Source organism: Mustela lutreola, chromosome 7 (genome assembly GCF_030435805.1).
Source record: "Mustela lutreola isolate mMusLut2 chromosome 7, mMusLut2.pri, whole genome shotgun sequence".
Classification (NCBI taxonomy): Eukaryota; Metazoa; Chordata; class Mammalia; order Carnivora; family Mustelidae; genus Mustela; species Mustela lutreola.
The window spans coordinates 147,562,100-147,583,099 of record NC_081296.1 but is presented as its reverse complement, the minus strand read 5'-3'; the positions used below and the strand labels follow the sequence as shown (position 1 = coordinate 147,583,099).

At 52.3% G+C, this 21,000-nt stretch overlaps 1 protein-coding gene across 4 annotated transcripts in view; it reads left to right on the top strand.

Annotated features, from left to right (window-relative positions):
- BCL11B (BCL11 transcription factor B) overlaps positions 1–21,000 on the top strand; it is a 94,771-nt gene that overhangs the window by 7,474 nt on the left and 66,297 nt on the right. For 2 of the 4 annotated variants that reach the window (XM_059183071.1, XM_059183069.1), the window contains exon 2: positions 6,973–7,335. In XM_059183071.1, coding sequence (XP_059039054.1) covers positions 6,973–7,335 — 363 coding nt within the window. Of the gene's footprint in view, positions 1–6,969; positions 7,336–21,000 lie in introns of all 4 variants that reach the window. The other 2 variants (XM_059183070.1, XM_059183068.1) reach the window with 1 other exon arrangement.

The window sequence follows — 21,000 nt, the reverse complement described above, 5'->3', positions numbered from 1 at the left end:
ACATTCACTGGGACTTTTCGTCCGGCGTTTTGACATATGCAAGTCTTTTGTGTAGTTGCTGAAATTGAAGAAATTCATTCTTTATTTCTTCTTCCAAGAGAGCTGATAATCTGCTTGGGTGTTGAATTAGCCAGCCTGAGCTGTTTTAACTATAATGAAATCCCAGGCCACACAAAATTAAGTAACTTCAGTGTAAAAAAAAATGCCTCGGTTGCATACAACTTTTTTATGACCCCCTTCCACTGAAATCGAAATACATTTGTGGATGTTCCGATGAGCTCTCTGCTAAAACAATGTATAAAAATGACTCAAGAAAGTTGAATGCCGATGTTATTGTGATGCACGTGTGCTTCAGAAGTGGGTGTGCTGCTAGGATTTTTCTTTTTTAAATGAGGTCATGTTTAAATTTCTACCTTGGAAGGGAGATATTGAAATGGCTTGTGTCCTTGCTATTTTGTTGCGGGCCTCGGAGAATGTCCTGCAGCGAAAGGCTTGCAGTCCGGTGTCCTGTATGGAGGGTCCTTTTTTCTCCTTCCGCTTAGCACCTTTGAAAAAAGCACAGCATTAAATAAAACAAATCTCTTCATTTGGCCTCAAAGAGCGCTTTTATATTCCGTCATTATGAGCACTGTTGTGGCTCTGAAGATTTAAGGCATTTGCAGCTTTGTGGACTCTCCTGAACATGCTTGGGAGGGTTTCTATGGTGGTAAATCTTTTTTTCTTTTTTTCTTTTAAAGCAACTATTTTATTTATCAAAACATAGGTCACTCTATTCTTTGGTTTTGTGGACTTGGCTTTTTACTAGTAGCCTCTTAGCAATGGACAGGATCTGTGAAGGCACCTGGACGCTGCTTTCCTTATTCCTTTGGCCTTTTCCCCCCTGCTTTTGAATGGGTAAGAACAGGCCCCGTGAGCTCAGTTTTTGGAGTTCAAGAGCAGTAGATGAGGTGTGGGAAGGGAAGGTTGGACAGTCCATGGCTAGAGGCAGTGTCTTCCTAGGAGCTGTTTTTAATATGTCAGAGTATCCTGAAACCAGGCTGGGGGCTGTAGGGTAACAAGTATACATGGGCTTCTTTCTCCCACGAGGACACTTTCCCATCCAGTGTCTGCCACCGGGTCATGTGACTGAGGTTCTTCTTGTCTCCCACACCACCCCCTGCGGATCAGGAATCCCCACCTTCCTGAATGCAGGCTAGGCTCAGGCCTCCTGCAGGCCTCCTCAGCCAGACCCTCCATTGGTTGCCGACAAGGTCGTGCACCCCCAGTCTTCTCCCTGCCTTTCACCCGGATGCCAGAAATCTGGACAATTTCATTTGAGGGTTGTGCTGTGTTTGGCCTGGAACAGACAGGGCCTCATGGGGGCGGGGCGGGGGGTGGCTCCGGCATGCACCTTTCCTTCCAGGCGATCTGAGGGTGGTAGGGAGGAAGCCTTTGGAGGGTATCAGGGGTGTGTGGGGCCTGGGCCAGCAGCTCTGAAACCCCTGGCCCGGCTGCACTGCGCAGCTGTCCTCCGGAGAGGGCAGGTCAGGGGAGGGAGTTCATCTGCACAATGTGGCCTGCTTCCACCCTCCAGGCTGTGTCCTAGCAGGGCCAGTGGCGGCCCTAGGCCTTGATGGCTGCAGGAATTCGGTGGCCAAATGGGGTTGGACCCTGGACAGGGGCTCCCACCCTCAGAGGCATTCTAATCCCTCCTGACCCTGTGAGGACATTCCTCCTGATGCCTGCCTGGCTGGGCCGACGGGCTGCTCTGATCTCTGCCGCCTCTGCCGGGCACTTCATTATTCCCAATGTTTGGAGAACTTCATAAAACCTCTTGTCGTGCCTTTAAGCGTCATCTAGTCATAGATTATTTTCTCCACCAAGAATTGATTCCTTCTCTCTCCCATCTACCCGTCTCCCTCCGCCCTTCCCCATGGTTGTTATTTTCTCTTGGATCCAATAAATTAAAAATTGATGGCAGCTCAGAAAGTGTTGCGCTCCGTCGAGAGTGCGTGTTGGTGGTGGTTCAGTGTCGCCTGGAGTCTCAGCCCCTCCCGGAATGTTTGCGGGGAGGAGAATGAAAAGATCCTTCGCAGATTATCGGTGAGCATGAGCTTGCTGGCAAAGGCTCCGTCTTCGTAGGAAGCAGGTGTAAAGTCTCCAGTCGGATGCAGAGCTCTGGCGGAGGGATGCTGAGCATTTCTTGTAAACATGCGTACACATCAGGATGGCGGCTGTGACGTTGGTGGCACACGATTTTAAGAGCCCGGCACCCCTCCCCCCACACCCTTCTACCCATGCCCCCCCATCACTGAAACAATAATTCTTCCTATGTTTCTTCTGGACTGTAGCCTAGCCGTTAGAAATTTGGATCTGAATCAGTGCAGGGTAAGGGGGCCATGGGCCTGTGTCCTCTGGGTGCAGCAGTGCACACGCACTGTGCTTGGTGGGTAGCAGGCAGTTGGCCCCTCGGCTGGAATTCCCCAAAAGGCAGGTGCAGGGGCAGTTGTTGCAGATGGACCAGGGCAGGGGGGGCCCTTGGAGCCCTGCATGTGGGGGAAATCTCTGGCCAGGTAAGGCCATGCTAAGCCCTTGCAGCTGCTGGGGGCCTGTTGGCTGCTTGGCTGGGTCAGTGTTAATGATGTCTTTCCATTTCTGTCTTCTGCCCCAAATTCCTTCCCAGCGGAGCTCAGGCATGGGGGAGTTTGACTTCGGATCGAGTGCTTCCCCATCTACTTAACAACAAATATCCATTATTATTTGTGAACCCTGATTTCATTGCTTCTAAATGCGTGTATCAGCTGGGAGGAGGTGTAGCCTCGTAAATAAAATGTGGTTTTGTTGTAAAAGAAAATTAACTCTGTGTGTGTTTGTGTGTGAGAGAGAGACTATGTATTTGTCCATGAGCCTTAGGATTTCGCATTTCAGAGCCCACCCCGATGTGTCAGCGTACATTTGAGCAAGGTGCCTGCTGCATCCATTCATTTTTCCTCTTGATGAGTCCAACGTTTTAGCAACCCCGCACTTTATTCGGCTCATAATAGCGAGAGCAGCAATATTTCCCAGCGCTGCCTGACACTTGGGGACTTTCTCATGAAAGCAGAAATCATCTTGGGGGAAAGACCGCGTCTTTGCGTCTTTAGTTTGCCGGACGGGACAGCCTGAGGGGCTGGTTTGTTGGGTCTGGGAATTCAAAAAACTGTTTTTGTTATGTGTCTTTTCTCTTTCCTGGTGCTTTCTTAGTTCTGGGTGGCGGTCTGGGCGCTCTGGCCTTCCCAGCAGAGGCCTGGTTCTCCGAGCTGTGTGGGGCCGTGAGGCTCCGGATGCCCGCAGGCCCGGAAAAGGAGGGTGCGGGGAGGGCCAGACACAGCCTGCTTTGCCCTTCGCTGAGCTGGGCCAGGGGGCTCTTTCTCTTTTTATTTCTTCCATTATCGATATGGTTCTAAGAAGGGCCGTGCACACGCGCACACACACGCACCCCACACACCCAGCTCAGTATCCGCCTGCCAGCGGAAATGAAACCACAGCCCGTCTTTGGGGGTGTCTCCAAAGGCCATGAGCATGAGCCTTCAGGCTCAATAAGCCGTCCTGGTCGACATGCTGTGTGTGACCCAAAACTTGACAGTGGAGGGGTTCTCATGCTGCCTCTGCTGCCTGAACTTTGGGGGTTACGTTGTTGCCGCCTTCCTGGGAAGTATCTCCCTCGGCCGATGAAGCACAGAGTCCCCCTTATCCCCCGCCCCAGGAGGGGAGAGAGGAAACCCCATTCTTGGAGTAGGGTGAACACCCCTCCTGCTGTCGTCTTGAGTTTTACTTTCAACACTGACAGTGGGAGGGAAGATTTGTTTGTTTGTTTCTTTTGCCCCTGGATTCCCTTCAAGGCAGCGAGTTGGGTCCAGGGTCCTGGGTCCAGAAGGTCAGGTTCAGGGCCATCTGTGGGACTGGGGCAGGGCCTGGCTGCTCAGGGGGGCTTGGCTGCCAGGGGGCCGAGGCAGGACTCACAGCTGTAGCACAGCGAATGGATACTTTCAGACGCAGTGACTGCTGCAGGAGGAAAGTGAAAAGGCAGAGAGAGCCAAATAAAGGAAAGAATACCAGATGTTCAAAAAAAAAAAAAAAAAAAAAAAAAAGGAAAAGGAAAAAAGAAAAGAAAAAAGAAAAAGAAAAAAAAAGTGCTGGTACCAAGTCCTCAGCAAAAGGTAGAGTACAGAGAGGCAGGAATGCCTGCGAACAGTTATATGACCTTTGCTAATTTTTAAAGTAGTCTCCGTTTCTTTTGAATGAGAAGATCGAATTGAAATTATGTAGCTTAAAGCCTCCTAGCAGAGAGGAGGTCCTCCCTGCTTCCTAGAACTCCTCCCAGGGGAGACGACAGACAGGCAGGGCTGAAAAAGTTAATGAAAAGCAAAACAAAACAAGGACGAGAAAGATTAAATTATTAAGCGGCAGGAAGCACCTCCCCATCCCCAGCAGGAATGGTCACACTGCAAGTGTGGTGGCCTCAGGGAGGCCGAGGAGCTCCAGGCCTGTGGGCCAGTGGCACTCGGGCGGGTACCTTCACCCTTCCCACCGCAGAGCCTGCCCCTGCTCCTTCTGAAGTCTGTTTCATTTTGTCCTTTTTTGCTTTTCAGCTCATTTCCTTTGTGCCTCTCTCCTTTTTTTTTTTTTTGACAAAACAGTATTTTGACACCCTCCTCCCGTCTATTAGAGTTCCCGCTCTAGAAATGGCGCACAATACATCCTTATATTTCTAAAGAACTGTTTTCACAGCCCTCTCCTTTGGCTCTGAAATTATGTATATGTAATTGGTAATTAAAGGTGCAAGCTTTTCAATATAAACAGTATTGCTCAATGTTAGATCATTAAAGGGAAAAGAAGCATCGAATAATTACCTTTTCCATTCTGACAAACCGTTCGCAGGAATCTGGTACCCCCCTACAACCACCGTTCGGCGTGAGGGCTGTGATTACATTTCAGCCATACCAAAGCACCTTTTCATAAAATAAATTGGTAAATTAATTATGTAGCATTGTCTTGCAACTCTGTTTTAAGTAAACTCCCGATTTCTTTTTTTAAAGTGTAATTAATGATTCCCGGGGCTGGCTTGGTGAAAACGGTTTCTCTTACCTTCTCGGTCAGTGAGTGTGTGTGTGTGTGTGTGTGTGTGTGTGTTTCAGAGGTATGGAGCTAACAGATTTCAGATTTCCTCATCTTTGGGGTATTTTTTTGCATGCCTTGGGTCTCCTGCATGTCGAAGGGTGATTCATGAAGCACTCTCTCTGCTCGTCTCTAAACATAGGCAGGTTCTCCAATGTTAACTTCCCTTCCCAGAAACACCTATGCCTCAACCTGTTCACATGTGGCTCAAACGTGTTACCTGTCCTACATCGTCCATCCTAGATTCCACATCACACGTAGACTCACACAGGCCCTGAAGAAGCTGAGTTCAGAGAATACAGAACAGGGATTCATATGTAGGATGGAAGATGCCACAGAATTTTTTCCTTAAATTATCTGTTCTTTGGCTCTGGCCCGTCAGTAACTTCACTGCCCCGGAATGTGTTTTCCCGCCCTTCCGTCCCTTCCCTGCGTTCCTCGGTGGTTTTCACTGGATCTCACTAAATACCGTGCAGCTTAGAGTTTACCTGCCTCCTCGGGTGTCAGACCTCTGGCCGCCCCGTGGCTCTTCCCAGCACCCTGACACTTGTGCCGTCTCCACAACCAAGTTGTTTGCTCTTGAAAAATACCATCCCACGTTTGCTCAGAGCCCAAGGGGATGTGCAACCTCATCGTCCAGTGCTCTTATTTATGACACTTTTGGCTGCCGAGTCCTCCTGTTCTCCGACGGGGGGGTTGCTCCTGTTTTGAGGCATTTACTGGCTTCAAAATATTTGGGTCCCATGTCCCCACCAAAATTTAAAAAAAAAAAGGGGGAAGTATATCGGCTGGTAAAGAAATATGAAAATGTACAGCCCATTGAGAGTGTGGTTTGTCATCTGCCAAGCAATGCTTTTGGAGTCTGAAGAGGGTTTTTTTTTTTTTCTTTTCTTTTTCTGGGAGTGAAAATAAAACCAACAAACAAAAAGGACAGTGGGAGCTGATGAGTGCTGGAAATCTACAAAGTGATGGCAGAGTGACCAGGAGCAGAGCCGGCTCCCTCTTTCAGAGAGCAGATTGGCAGAGTCCTTCCCCTGCATTGTTGTTGTTGTTTTTTTTCCTCTTCCACGTTTCTTTTCGAACCAGCGCTCACTTGTTGCTTTCTGAGCATGTGGGCTTCTTCCTCTCCTAAGGACTGGCTGCCTGACGCCTGTGTGGGGCTCCGTTTTCTGGTCTGGTGCGCAGCCAGGTCTGAGGTAGAGGAGTGCAGGCAGGGCCCCCGTGAATGGGGAGGACATGAATGAGCCGTGGAAGGGAGGGGCGGCGGGTCGAGCCCAGGCAGGGTGAGCCGGCTCTGGCGCACGGTTCTCAGCCTTGGCGGCCCACTGGAATCACCTGGGGAGTCTTAAAAACAAAAAAACAATCTGAGGTTTGGATCTTGCTGTAATTGGTCTGGGGTGCCGCCTGGGCACGGGGTTCAGGGCTCCCCAGGTGATTCTCAGATGATGTAAAGTGGGAGAGACACGTCTCCAGATTGAAGTACGGGGCCCAGGACCCCGAGCCTCTGGTGAAAGTGGGATGGGGGATGTGTGCACGTGGATGTGCTTACCTGGTATGTGGGGGGGCGGGGTTGGGAATTAACAGTAGATAAATGACAAAGCAGAAAGTTTAGCATCAGTTAAGCAACCACTTCCACAGGCGGTGATGTCACTGTCAGAGCCTCAGTTTGCCCGTCTGTGGCCTCCAGGAGTCATGTGGGGACTCGGTGACCTCTGGGACCCTGCAGTGGAGGGGCCTCCTCTCGGCGGGGAAGGGTTGGAATGGGTGACGGGTGCCCGTGATTGCCTAAGCCCATCTCTGTCTTCTCTGCCCCTTTCTCCTCTCTCTCTCCAGCAGAGGCTGACCATGTGGAGGCCGCCATCCTCGAAGAAGACGAGGGTCTGGAGATAGAGGAGCCCAGCAGCCTGGGGCTGATGGTGGGTGGCCCCGACCCTGACCTGCTCACCTGTGGACAGTGTCAGATGAACTTCCCCCTGGGGGACATCCTGGTTTTTATAGAGCACAAGAAGAAGCAGTGTGGTGGCCTGGGTGCTTGCTATGACAAAGGCCTGGACAAAGGCAGCCCGCCGCCCTCCTCACGCTCCGAGCTCAGGAAAGTGTCCGAGCCGGTGGAGATCGGAATCCAGGTCACCCCCGACGAAGATGACCACCTGCTCTCACCCACGAAAGGCATCTGCCCCAAGCAGGAGAACATTGCAGGTATGGAACATTGCCCTGGCCAGGCCACCGCGGAAGCCACCTCCGAGGTCCCACGCCTGCCCGTGCCCTTGTCGTGCCGGGTGTCGGGCCTGGGAAGGGTCGGGGGTTACCGGTATAGGACTACCAGCCAGGGCTCGCCCGTTCCAGGGGGCTGCTATCTGGGTGCCCCTCAGGACAAGACGGGCTTGGGGCTCCGAGCAGCACAGCTGGCCAATGGTTGCTTTGCTTTTGGCAATGACACTCTGCTGCGGGGCCTAATCCGTAGGTGGCTGGGAGTACAGAATGGAAGTTTGGAAGGCAAGGTGACCCTCGGTTTGCTGGTGTGCTTGGCTGAGTCTCTGGCTGTGCCGCCAGACAGTCTTTGGTTGGAATCTGTTCTTCACAACGTGGACAAGTCAGTTTTTCTATCTGTGAAATGGAGCTAATGAGACCGATCTCCATAGGCTTGTGGTGAGGTCTAATGAGACGTGGCCTGTGCGCAGGGCCTGGTAGGCACTTAGGAGTGGGAGAACTCCCTTCCTCCTCTTCCTCTCTCTGGCCTCCATTTCCCATCTGTAAAAAGAGGTGCCCTGCTCCCAGAGGCGCCTTCTCATGTTGCCTGATCCTTCTGGCAGGTCTAGGGAAGGGCTCGTGGGAACTTGCTGGAGCGCTGCACCCCTTTCAGCTGACCACCTGGACAGTTGACTTTTCCCACCTGAAGAATGGGTGTTTTGGTTGTGTCCTCTGGCCATAGGGAGTTGACACCGTATCCCGCTGGGCTGTGGCCATGGCATGACAGAGTCTCCTGCAGGGAGCCTGTGTTCTGTGTAAGGCCCCGTATTTGCCGCAGGTCCGACTTCTGAGCCTGGGAGGCCTGGCAAAGATAGAGGCCCACGGTGGCTGTAGGAAGCGGCAGCTGGTGTCGCAGCAAGATGGCACCAGCGAGCGTGTACATGAGAGGTCACACCCTGTTGGTAGACTCTGGACAAGCTGCTTCCTGGGTCCAGGCCTCAGTTTCCTATCTGTCAACAGGGAGTGAGAATACTGGTGGGCCTGGTGTGAACATTGAATGAGCAGAGGCTCTGTGCCAGCAGAAATTTCCTCTCAGGGGTGCCCTCTGGGGCTGCAGTGTGTAAGGAGGGGCCAGCTGTGTTTTGGGCATGGAAGCTAGCAGAGGTGCTGGAGGGACTGAGGCTCTGGGGGCTCCTCATTGGAGGGTGTGCCTGCTGTAGCCCAAGGCACCTGCTGCTGCTGGCAGGATGGAGCCGCATCTCCCAGAAGCCAGGCAGGGTAATGCAGCAAGCCGCGCGGCAAGTCTGAGACCTCTGGCCTCAATTTGCCCATCTTTCAAATGGGATTGTGAGATCTCTCTTAGGGATTAGTGAGAGGCTGTGGTGGGATGCAGACTCCTGCTGGCGCATGCTAGGTGCAGGGGAGACCCCACCAAATTATACTGGCCTGTGGGCCTTCCCTTCTGGCTGGTGAGCTCTAGGGACGTCTCCATGCTCTCAAGTTGCCAAGGGCTTTGAGAAAAATGTCCAGCATGTCCGGGGCCATGGTCATGTAAACCTTGGCTTCTCAGGGTGCCTTGCAGAGACGAATGATGCTGCCTTCGTTAGAACTGGAGGCTCCCATCCAGAAAGGTGCCGGGTCCCTTTTGTTGGTGTTGTTGGGGTCCCCGTGCGTTTCTTTTCTTTGACACCAGAGGAACAGTTTTTCTGCAGTGGAATAAACACCCGGTGTCAGTGACCACAGGCCTTGCCCATGAGACTCTGGTCCCTACTTCTATTTCCATGGAAAGGCATTCTGCTTTCACCAAAACCCATCCGAATCCTCGTTTCACGATGAAGGTACTTCCCAGCGAGAGGCTGCCGATCATTGTGGGTAGGTCTGTTTAAGAAAGCCACTAGATGTGATTTCATAAAAGGCAAAGTTAATCTGCAAGGCGGCTTTGTCCTCACCCCCGACCCAGCCCCCTGTGCCCCTTTTCTTGGGTCGTCGTACGGCAGCAGCCTACAGTATTTTTAGTCTGTGTGTGACGGAAGAGATTCTTGGCCTTTTCTGTTCAGCAACAGGACGAATGGATTTCTTCATTCTTGAAGAAATATGTAAAATAATCCCTTAGAAGTCTAAAGAGATATGTTTGTTCAAAGCCTTTAAAATGTTATTTTAATCAAAGGCACAAAACAGTCCGCATGCTGTGTCGGCTGAAGGCGACCGGCCCGTTGGCGGCCGTCGCGCCTCCTCGCCGCCTCTCCTTCCCCTTCTTCCCTCCCTGCCTCGGCACCAACTTTTCTTTCTTTCTTTTTTATTTAATAAAAAGGAAAGATTAAAGAATAAAACTTCAGTGGCTCAAATGTATAAAGTAATTTAATATGGTGGGAGCATTAATTATTTTAGCTTAATTGAATTCTGAGGACTGCACTACTTGCATTTTTGTAGACAAGCCCTGTTTATTATTTCTCTGTGTAGATTAACAGTAAAGGAAACACAGATAACTTTCAGTTATTTATTGTAAAATAAATGTGTCAATTCATGTGTAAAGCAAGCTGCTCAAAGATAATTGAGTCTTTATATTTTAAGAGGGGGACTAGGAATCACAGGCGCTTCTCCGCCCGGGCTTCCGGAAATCCGCACAGCTGCTGCCCAGGCCCCTGGTACCGCTGGCTTCTCCCAGGCCTCTCCTGTTCCTGCTTCCCGGCCATGGTGGGGAGGGATGCTCCAGCCTGTCCGAGCCCTGCCCTTGTCCCCAGGACCGGTTGCTGGGGAGCGGGTGGCTGTTAACACTTGGGACTTGGCCTCTGGCTTGGCTGTCCCAAGGGAGGTGCCTGCCGTGACCATGAGGGTCATGCCTTTCGGGGAACCAACAATCTGAGTGTTGTCCAGATGGGTCCTAGCCCTCCTTGCTGCCAGGTGCTTCTAGAGGCGGGGCTGCAGAGATAGATGGGCAGGGTTGGCCCCTGGAATAGGTAGGGTTCCTTCCACCTTTAGGGGTGCCTCCCAGCGTGATACCAGAGTTGGAATTCTATCAGTCATTGGACCAGGGCTGGATCCTGGATTGGCCCTTTCCTTTGGGACACTGGAGTCCAGAGATGGGCATAAGAGGAGTGGTTAATCATTTTTTTCTTTCCTTTATATCTTTATTTATTTTAATGATAGAGAAGTAGGACAGTAGAAGGAGGAACTTTCTGGAGCTTTGTGACTCAGAGGGCATTCATCCATTCATTCATGTGCTCATTTAATAAACAAGCACCTGCTGTTCTTCCTCTGTCCTGAGCATCCCCCTCCCTGGCCGTGAGGTGACAGAACCCCCACTCCCCTGCCCAGGGTCGGGGAGCATGGTGGGAGGACGACCATCGGGGCTGCTGCTCTGTCCCCCTTGGGGGACGTGGCCCAAGTGCAAGCAGTAGCAGCTCTGCACTTGATGTGTGCAGCTGTGGCCCTGGGGCCCTGCACCTTGGTCGTGTGCAGGGCTATGCAGCCTGTGTCTGAGGCCCAGAGCCGAGGTGGGGGGCTCTGCCTGGAGACCTGACTCAGGTCTGCCTATAAAGGAGTGCTTTACCTTTCCTGAGCCCCCTTCCCACTGTATTCTCCCACTTCTGGCAGAGCTCGGGGACGTGGGAGTAGCTGATCCTGGTGTGGGGGTGAGGGGGCAGCTGAGATGGCTTCCAGGGTGTGCAAAGAGCAAGGAGTCTCTGAGCCATTTTGTGGGATGGGTGTCTTGAGGAGGGGTGGGGAGAAGGGGCCTGGGGTGTTTGGGGTTCGTGGCCCGTGCGAGGGAGGCCGCGTGCTGCCACGTGGGAAGGGTCCCAGTGCATGTCGGAGCCCTACTCTGTCGCCTGCCAGCCTCGGGCCATGTTACCTGACCTCCTGAGCTGCAGTGTCCTGACGGAGCACTCTTAACAGTAACTGCGGTGTTGAAATGATGCGTACCTGCCTGGCGCACAGGATACCCACTGCCGAGACGGGCACCTTCCCCCCTTACTGGTGCTGGTTCCCCAGCTCCATTTCCTGGTGGCAGCATAGCTAATGGAGGGCTTCTGGGAACACCATTGGCTGGAGAAACTTCCATTGGCTTCAGAGAACTCCACCATCAGACACAAGGTCCGAAGAGCTGTTGTGTGCTCCCCTCCCCCAGCCCTCTTTGGTCACGTTGTTACTGTTCTATGGCGGCCTCTCTGATGGTGGGTCCCTCTGGGAGGAGCCGGGGGGATCAAAGGAGCATGGACTTGGGTGCCAGTGGGGAGGGGTGTGATTCCAGTGCCTGCCCCGGCCAGCCGCTTCACTTTTCTGGGCCTCAGTTTCCTCATCTGTCCCTGCTTGTCAGGCCTGTGCTGAGAACGAACAGGGATGAGACCCAGAGAGTGCCCACTCAGCCCAGGCTCTGGCTGTAGCCGGATGACTGAGAAGTGGAAGCTTCCTGAAAAGCTTTCAAGAGAGTGTGGACCCCACTTGGCAGCTCGAGGTGTTGGCTTCTCAATCTTGAATCTTGAAAACTTACCTCGGATATCTCTCTCAGCCACTGCCACCGATTCCTCCTTAGAATCCCCATTTTATCGCCACTGGAGGGGAGGCTCTTGATCACAGGTAGTTCCTTTTCCCGTGTTATCACCCCTTCTGTAACCAAATGAAGCTCTACCCGGGGGAATGAGCCGTCAGCTGTCAGTCAGAGGTTTGCCTTCTGCCCTTTTGTCCTCCCCCCCTCCCCCCCCCCGCCACAAACCCCAAATGTCAGATTTCTGGAGAAATGTGGGAGACAGGCAGCGGGTGCCAGGAGGTGGCAGATCCCCCTGGGCTGGAAGTGGCAGGCGGTTTCCTGGTCTGTTGGCCCCACCCACTCTGTACATCTTCATCTGGAACCTAGGAAGGGTCTGGGGTGCCCCTGGAACCGGGGAGGGGGGTTCGAGGTAGCAGGCAGAGCGCAGACAGGGTGTTTGGTTTAGGGTCCCAGTGACCCATCAGTAGGCCCAATGTGTTGGAGAAAAGGGCTTCTGATCAGCTGGAGGCTTTACATGCTGTTCGGCAAATGCGCATTTCAGATTTTAAAAAATAAACAAAATAAATGTGAAAAAGAGAATATTAGCTTGGCCAGTGGAAGAAACTAAATAACTCGCTTGTGCTGGAAACTGGAGATAAACCCCACTTGCAGGTTGTCTTTAAAACCTTGCGTTTGATATATTTAGAGTTGTTATTTTGCGTCCAAATTAAGATTAGTTAAATCCATGTGTGTTGTAGCATGGATTATCTTTCTGTATTATTAAATCGTGACAGCTAATTATTAGTTCTGTCTGCACCGAGGAACAGTGGAGTGTCCTGTCTGAGAGACCCAGTCCTGGACTGGGCGCTTTAGGGCTGACCCCAGAACTGGGGCAGGGCTGGTAGCTCATGGGGAAGAGGGGTCCCACCTGGTAACCCACATTGTGCTTAGGTGCTTTTCTTGGTTTATCTCATCTTGAAATAGATACCAAACTTAAAACAGATAACTCTAATCCCACTTTGAAATAGCTACTTTCTAATCCTACGTTGAGCTAAGGCTCAGAGAGGTTAAGGGACTTGCCCAAGATCACACAGCAAAGTGGAGTCAGATTCAGGTCTGCCTGACTTCCTCAGATGGCACGGGGAATGGAGGCTTTTAGGGAGTAGTCTAACTCAGCCTGGCTGGCCCGGCCAGTAGGGGCAGGTACTACCTTCAGACCCTATCACAGGGGACCTCTGAAGCCATCCTGATCTGACTCTGTGGATACAGTCAGGAGCCCTCAGACCCCCAGAGGCCTTGACCCACAGTCTGTGGGTCGCCTTCCTCATATGGTTGCCTGTCTCATGAAGGTTTTGGAGGGGTGGTGGTGAGTAAGAAAGCATTAAGACCTGACTTCAGATGGATGGATCTGGGCTGGGATTTGGGGTTTGCCAATGACCTTTGGCCGTTTGTTCACCTCTCCAACTCCCATTTCCTATAGAGTAAAGATAATCTTTCTTATCTTGTAGACTTGTTACAAGGTTTGATTTAGACAGTGCATTCCTGTATTAGGTCCCTGTGGATTGTTAGCTGTTACTAATAATAGAGAACCACTGGAGGGATCCACGTGGGGATTCTGGCCTCCGGACTGAGCTGGAAGGATCTCTTTGGTGAGGATCTCCTCCCGTTCTTAAGTGAGCATATGTGACTTGTTACTGGCAGGGCTGAGTCCACACCCCAGTCATCTCAAGTCAGGTGGCCCTTTTGTCACACCAGGCTGCCCAGTTTGGTGACTTGAGGCGAGCTGTGTCCCCGGTAGAGTCCCAGTGTCCTGATTCGTCAGCGGGGGGTGAACAGTCCCTGCCCTGCCGGCCTCCCAGGGACAAAAGAGACTAAAGGTAGACTGTGCAGACCGTTACAGAGTGTTAGCAGCTACCCAGTGCGGCTGTAGCACTGAATTGTAATTCAAAGTTTTATTGAATTAAAAAGAAAACCAAAAATTCTAGTTGGCTACAGGGTAATTTTTTTTTTTTTTTTTTTAAATCTCCTTACTAGGTTTCCTTTAGGTCTGGGGTCCCTGTTGACTGTGATTCATAGAGGAGGTTCCATGCTTCCGGAAGCAATTCGGAAAGGACGGGAAGTTAGGGAAGAGAGCAAGGGAGGGTCATGGGGCTCCCAGGTGAGGGACCTAACCAACCCTGAGCCTCTGTTATCATTATTATTGGTTTTTAGTTTGACAGTAAATAGTTAGCAGTTGCCTTACATTTTTTATTAGGCACTTGACAGCCTGCTTTTGTGTGTGTGTGTGCTCATTTTCATGCCTGACTAATGCATAACCACTAGCTCTAGAATCTGTTAGAAGGGGGCTCTGTGTCAGTAAAACTATATAAGTAGGGCAGTCTGCTGTCATCCTTGTGCCCTTGGGTTTATCTTTTCACCGAGGAAACAAAAACATGGAATTTTCATACCTGGGTTTTTAACTGTACATATACTTATTAGGACTAACTCTGTGCCAGCCCCTGTTTGAAGGGTTTTGCAACAATTCACTGATTTAACCCTCCTTCACACCTCCCTGAGGTAGGTGCTGGTATCAAGCCTACATTACCAAAGAGGAAACTGAAGCCCAGAAACGTTAAGTCACTTGCCCAGGGTCACACAGCCTGTGCATAGGGGCCTGGGCTGTGAACTCCTGCAGTCATGTCTTCCCTGTGGCGAGGCAGCGCTGCCTGTGGTGGTGGTTCATCCTACGCTCCTATCTACTGTCTCTGCCCCATGAAAGGTGGTAAATCAGTTATTACTTTCATTTTGTAGATGAGGAAACCAAGTCATAGAGAGGTTAAGAGCCTCAGAGTTGTGCCTAGACACCAGGCTCCTGATTTTTGGTGGACTTCATGGGGAGCCCAGGCCCAGGGGATCATGCAGTACTTTAACAGGGTCTGGTACAGGCTGCTTCTGCTCCTGGCCGGCCACCAGTGATTTCTTCTCCAGGGGTGAAGCACCATGATGGGAGCTGGGGTCTCGTGTGAGTTGAAGGAAGCAGGACGGCGGACCTCCACCTGTCCTACACGTGTTTGTGGATTTCATGTTGACTGCTGTCTGTGCAGACCGGTCTTGTTAGGAGCCAAAGCCAACGCAGTCAGGTCGGGTGGTGGGAGGCAGCTGGGCCTATGGAATGCAGGGTGGGGAGGGGCAGGCGTGGTGGACTCTGGCCAAAGACCTGGGGTGGTGTCTAGGCCCTGGGGCCCACAGGCTGTGTGACCTTGAGCAGACCCTCCGACCCTCCCCCTCTTTGGGCCTGAGCTTCCTGAGCTGAAATAGGAGAAGGAGCTACCAGTGGTTTTGAACAGCTGCAAGAACCCCATGGCGGGGGTGGGGGAGGTGGGGGGGTGGGGGGAGCAGTAAGCTCCAGCTTCCTACCTAAATCCCCCTCCCACCCAGCAGCCCAACCAACTGCCCTCGGTTGTTACATCTTGGGTTTAGGAAATAAATTTTCTTTGAAGAAATTGGTGGCTGAAATGAAAACTATCATACTAAAGGATAAACAGGGTTTCTTTCTGCTTCAAGCCCTGAAGATTCCCCTGGAAGGATTTGGTGCAGAGTTTAGGTTCAGGGCCCCTCCTGTGCCTCTTCCAGGCACTGTCCCTAATGTTGTAGAGTGGTTTGGTATTTGTTTTTTTGTTCACAGGACCTCCTGAATTGTATGACTCTCAAACCCCATGCAATTGGAACCCCCTCTGACCCATGCACTGATAGATGGTGACCAGTGACCTAAGGGGGTAGGGGTGTTGGCCTTGACCAAATTAAGTCCAGGGAGGAGCTCCACGTGGCAAGGTGTGATTAGGACTTAGAAGCCGACCAGGAGACTTTCTGGAGAAGGCTAGGCTTCTAGGTTTCATTTTTATTTTGTTTTTCAGTGGGTTTCCTTAGAGTCGTCCTCCTGCTGGTCTGCTGATTTTGATCTGGAGGTGGGGGTGGGTGGATGGGGTGGCTCAGGAAGGAGGAGTCTGTGCTGAGGGAGGGGGCTGTGAGTGGGCGAGAGGGAGGTCTGGCCGAAAGAGGTGTGATCACTTGAGAGAGAGGTCTGGGAAAGTGGCTGCCCGCTGCTCCCACCAGCATAAAAACTGGGACCCCGGGCTCTTTTGGGTGGAGGAATATTAACAAAATGACCTTTTGTTGGAGGTGAGAAGTCAGAACCCCCATTCCTGGTGTGGAGAGGAGAAGGTAGCTATTCAGATGCACTGTCAAGGGCAGGGTGAAGCCCCCAGCCCAGCTAGTTCTCCAAGCCAAGGCAATATTGGATCAGGGCTGTGGACTCCTTGGGGCTGAGGACCCACAAAGCTCCCCATGACTTCAGGCTGCAAGTGTGCACACAGCTTTAGATGCAAGCAGATCCATCCGGATTCAAAGGTGCGCAGGTGCGTGGGTCAGCGCCCACCCAAGATGAACCCCTATGAACAGAGCCTTGCCATCTGACCACTCTAGGGCCTACACTGTGATGAAACTCCAGTGAGGACATCGGTCCAACCTGGCGGTGTTCAGAATGCACAGTTCTGCTTTCCTGACTTCAGGTACCAAAAGAATCCTTGAAGGTACTCGGGGAAAACACTGGCTTTGTTTTAAAGACTTTTCCGGGCAGAGCGTGGCATGCGGGGAGTGTAGTCCCCCAGCTGAGTTCTGGGGGTCTTCCATTGAGGCTGGGGGCCAGGGAATGCCTGCCCTGGGCTCTGTGTCTCGCAGCCATCTAAGGTTCTTTGTTTCCCTTAAGGAGAAACAGGACAAACCTTTGATGACCTCTTCCCACCGCAGCAACGGGCTAAAAGGTTTGAGGTTGGTAGACCCCACAACACTAAGTTCTCCAAAGGAGCCAGAGTGGATTCTTTCCTCCTCCCACCAAGAGTTCAAAGCCAGCCAATTAAGAAACCTAAACAGTGTGGTCTTCTCTTTGCATCATTGACATCATTGCCTTGTAAAACTTTCCCTGCAAAGGAGGCGCCTTTATTCGCTGGGAAAAAGTAGTATGTAATTTTCCTGACCTGGCCTTTGCTTTGGAGGGGAAGGAAAAGAGGGAACTCATTGCCAGAAACAAACGGGGCCCAAGACAGCAAACAAGTTCCACACTCCTGGGTCGGCGGGGCCTTGCTGTCCGCAGCATGGGGTCCTGGACACCGAAAATGGCGTTTTGTGGGGACGAGAAACCAGGGGGGGCTGTGGAGCGCAGAGGGTCTGAGGTCTCCTGGTCTTGCGTGCATTCTAAGACTATGGGGGAGGGGGAGGGAGACGGATATCAAAATCCTCCCAACTCCGAGACTGTACGTCTTCTCCCGCTCCCATGAAACGAGGCGCCACCTGCCTCACCACTAATGCAATTTACCGTGTGTCCCGACGGTTGCAACTTGCAAGACTAATCTTGCCCCCCTTCCCGGATCTCCAGCGACCCTACCCCTTCCCGGCCTCCCCCCCCCCCCCACGGTGTCACCCCCAGCAAATCATCCCCTCCCACGTAGGAAGGGGCAGGGGCAGAACTCCTGACACACCAGCCGAGGACTTCGGGCTCCTCCCCGGGGGCGCCAAGGTTGGGGTCCATTAGCCTCCCCTCACTCCCAAGCCTAGGCGCACAATGGCCTTTCCCAAGGCGTGTGGTGCCGAGCTCTGGCGGGGGCGCGAGGCGGCCCGCACCTCCCGGACCCCGCAAGGAATCGGGGCGACACTTTGGCGACTCCGTGATTGCACCAGCGGCCTCCCCTGCGGTCGGTGCCAGTCGCCTACCCGCCGGCTACGGTCCCGGCGGAGGCTCCCAGGAGCTACTTCCCGGCCTTAGGACGCGCCTGTTCCCTTCCAGGCAGCGGGTCTCGCCGACTCGCCCGCGGCCTCTCCAGCCTGCGCCCCGGGGCGCGCGGCTCGGCGACCATCCGCCGCGTCTCTCCTGCTTTCCCGGCCCAAGCCCGCCGCGCACGTTGATTGTATCTTCCTGGGGCGGGAGGGCCGAGGGGGCTCCAGGCCCATGCATAATTCGGGGATTTAATGGGCCAGCTGCCCGAGCGGGGCTGTGAGGGGCGGGAGGAGGCGCAGCTGACCCTGCCCGCGTCTGGCTTCGCCGAAGAGACGCGCTTCTTTCTTCCTCCGGTGACAGCTCTCCTCCCCCTCTCGGCCTGGGTCCGAGGGGGGCGGGGAGCAGACAAGTCGTGGGGTTAGTCCGGGGGGGGTCTTCCTTGGTGCATTCCTGCAACTTTTGCTTTGGGGGGCGGGAGGCGAGCAGTGAAATGGAGCCTCCCCGGGACCCGGCTCCCGTAGGAGCTGGGGGAGTTGGAATGCAGGTTTCCTCCGAGCATTCTGCAGCCCTCGAGTCATTCCCCCCTCCCCCAGCCCCTTTCCCCCCCCCGCCCTCGGCGGCCCCCTGTCGGCCCCCAGCCCCGCAGCAGCCCGGCGAGCTCGCCCTTGGCCCGGGGCCAGCCCTCTTCCCTCGCAGCGGGCGGAGATGGATGGAGGCGGAGACCCAAGGTCAAGGGCGGGGAGCCCGCGGGCCTGGGGCCCCTTTGTGCGCTGGGGTCCGCCCCTCCTCCACCCGCCCTCTCCTCCCCGACCCCCAGGCGCGCGCCCGCACTAGTGACCTTCCCGGGCGTGGGGAATTGCATTTCTGGACCCCTGAAAACTCCTGCCAGTGGTCCCATCCTCAAAAATCAGCGCGCGAGGGGCGGGGCTCCTCGCTGGGGTGGCGTTCCTTCCTGGGCGTTTTCGTGGTCCTGGGGGCACACTGGGATCCCCTCTTCGCCCCGCCTCGAACGCTCTGAAAGGGTCGCGCCCGACCGAACTCGGCATCAGCCCACCTTGGCCCGACAGAGCCCGGCAGTTCCCCGGATCCAGGTGAGGCCCGTTTGGAGGGAGCCTCAAAGAGTTCCTTTGTGCATTTTGTGTCCATCCTGGGCAAACAGTCCCGTCCCAAAGTGGTTTTCTTTGTAGGGTTTTTTTTTTTTTTTTTTTTTTTCCCCTTCCCCGGGGGGGGGGGGAGGAGAGGGAGCCTGCTTTTCTAGAGGGAATTCCTGGGGGCTGGGATTTTAAAACACTCAAGAACAAAAGTGGTTCCCCAATTGTGTGGGAATGGAGCCCTCTACTAGAGTGGGACACAAAGCCTCCAGGAATTACAGGGAATTAATGTCAGTCCTTCTTCCAGCCCGACTTCTCTTACAATAACCCCCCCAAAGAGAATTTGTATGCAAATGGTCACCTTGGTAGGAGTCTCTCTTTATTTTTGCTTCTTAAAAATTGGCCTCCAATTGTTTAAAGCACTCCAACAGACCCTTAAAGAGTCAGAAAAGCAGTGGTTGGACGCCCAATGTATTTACCACAAAGCTCTTAAGAAAATGTTCAAACATTTTCCCAAAGCTGTTACTCCAGAAATAAAAATGTATGCTGTTTGCCTATAGAAGATTAAAAGTTTACCTTCAGTGTGACAGCTTTTCTAGGCTAGAATTGGAGCCACGTCTCTATTTTCCATTATTCAGAAATAGGTCTGAACCACACAGAATATATTTGCTGTAACAAGAGTCAAGGTAATCTAAAAAAAATAAGTATACATATTTCTTTTTGATTTGGGCTGACCCAAATCATAACAGAATTTTGCACTTTCTGTGCTATCAAAGGCTAAAGTATTTTGTAAACAATGCCTTCATGGCATTTAGAGTAAGAGTTGATCTTAAGAAAATCTCAGATTTAGCTAACCCGAACTTTGAGAAGCCAGCTTTTCTTCTGGAGGAATCTGAAGGCACTTGTCAGTTTATTTTTTTCTTCAAAGGCCTGCAGAAAAGGTAACAAATTCAACACTTGGGAACTCAAAGCTGCTGGCAGTCCTGGACAGGAAGGTTTTTATATCTGCCTGAACTTGCTCGTTGATTTCTCAGACGTCCATTTATAACAGTTCTAACATGATGGAATCTGCCTTTGAATATCTGTAAATACGGGTAAAGATCACAATCCGGCACTCATAATGGTCCAAGACTAGAAAGGCAGATTCTTGTGTTTGATTAATATTTATGTTACTGGATTCCTTTACAGAAAGAACGATGGATGAAGCACTAATTACGTGTGTGTTTGAGGGGCTCCATCCTAGGTTTCTGCAGTTCCTGAAGAGGCATGTCGTAAATTTTGGGATTTTTGGAATCAGGGTACTTATGGGGGGAATTGTCCATGTTTGGCTTGAAAGACAGGTAACTGTGTGGTTGGCTGACCTAATGTCTATGACACGGAGAAGAAGGAAGCCAACTTACCTCTGCTTTCTTTATTTTGAGGACTCAACAGTGCAAAAAATTATGGGGCAGAGTGGCGGAAGTTTCTTGTCCAGAATCCGTGGAAGTTTCTTGTCTAGAATCCTCCTCGAAGAGAGGATTCTGCAGCCCCCTGGGTGCTCTTGTGCCTTGGGAGGACACACACACCGTTTTGTGTCCGAGGAGCAGGCTGGGCTGCTTTGCCTTGCGGTGTGGTGTTCTGAACCAGGCGTCATCTGCAGGGTGCAGATGACTTGCTTTGCTTTTGTTCAGGAGCCACGGGTGGGAGATTTGCTTGGGAATGGGGGACTTTGGCAGCTGGATCGTGTTGAAATACCAGTGGAGTTGTTATCCAGAGGGATCCTGCGGAGGCCTCCTTTGGACATGCAGTTAAGCACTCTCAGTTTTATTACTTTGAGAAATCTAGATTTTCTTGCAGGATTTTTCTAGAAGTGTGGTTTCCCAGAGCCGCACCTGAGCCTTGGTTAGGGCTGGAGCCTCTGGATCCTTTCTGGGCCGCCTCATTTGTCAAAGCACCACAGTCAAGGTGTTCGCACAGTCTCATTTGTGTTTGTTCCTAAACAGTCCCCGGGCGGGTCTCAGTGTCTTCATCTATAAAATGGGGATATCCAATTGTTGACACTCCTGCCACCGTCCTGATGTGAAAACAGACCATTCTGCAGGAGTGAAGTAATTGCTTATTTCAAAGACATCGTAAAAGCATAGACTCGCATTGTTCAGTGCACGGGGGCAGAGTGACTAATTTGCAAAAGGGAGAGGAATCAAGTAACTACTAGCGCAGCGTGTCATTTTCAATGCAAGGGGGAAGAATTAGGGGATTTAGTGGGGAGTCCAAGGGGGAGGATTTGAATTTTCAATCTAAAAACCTAATACCAAGTAGGAAATACCTCTGCCCCATCCCCATTCATTTTGGGGGACTGTCACTTGAGTCAGAATCTTAATATGGAGTGG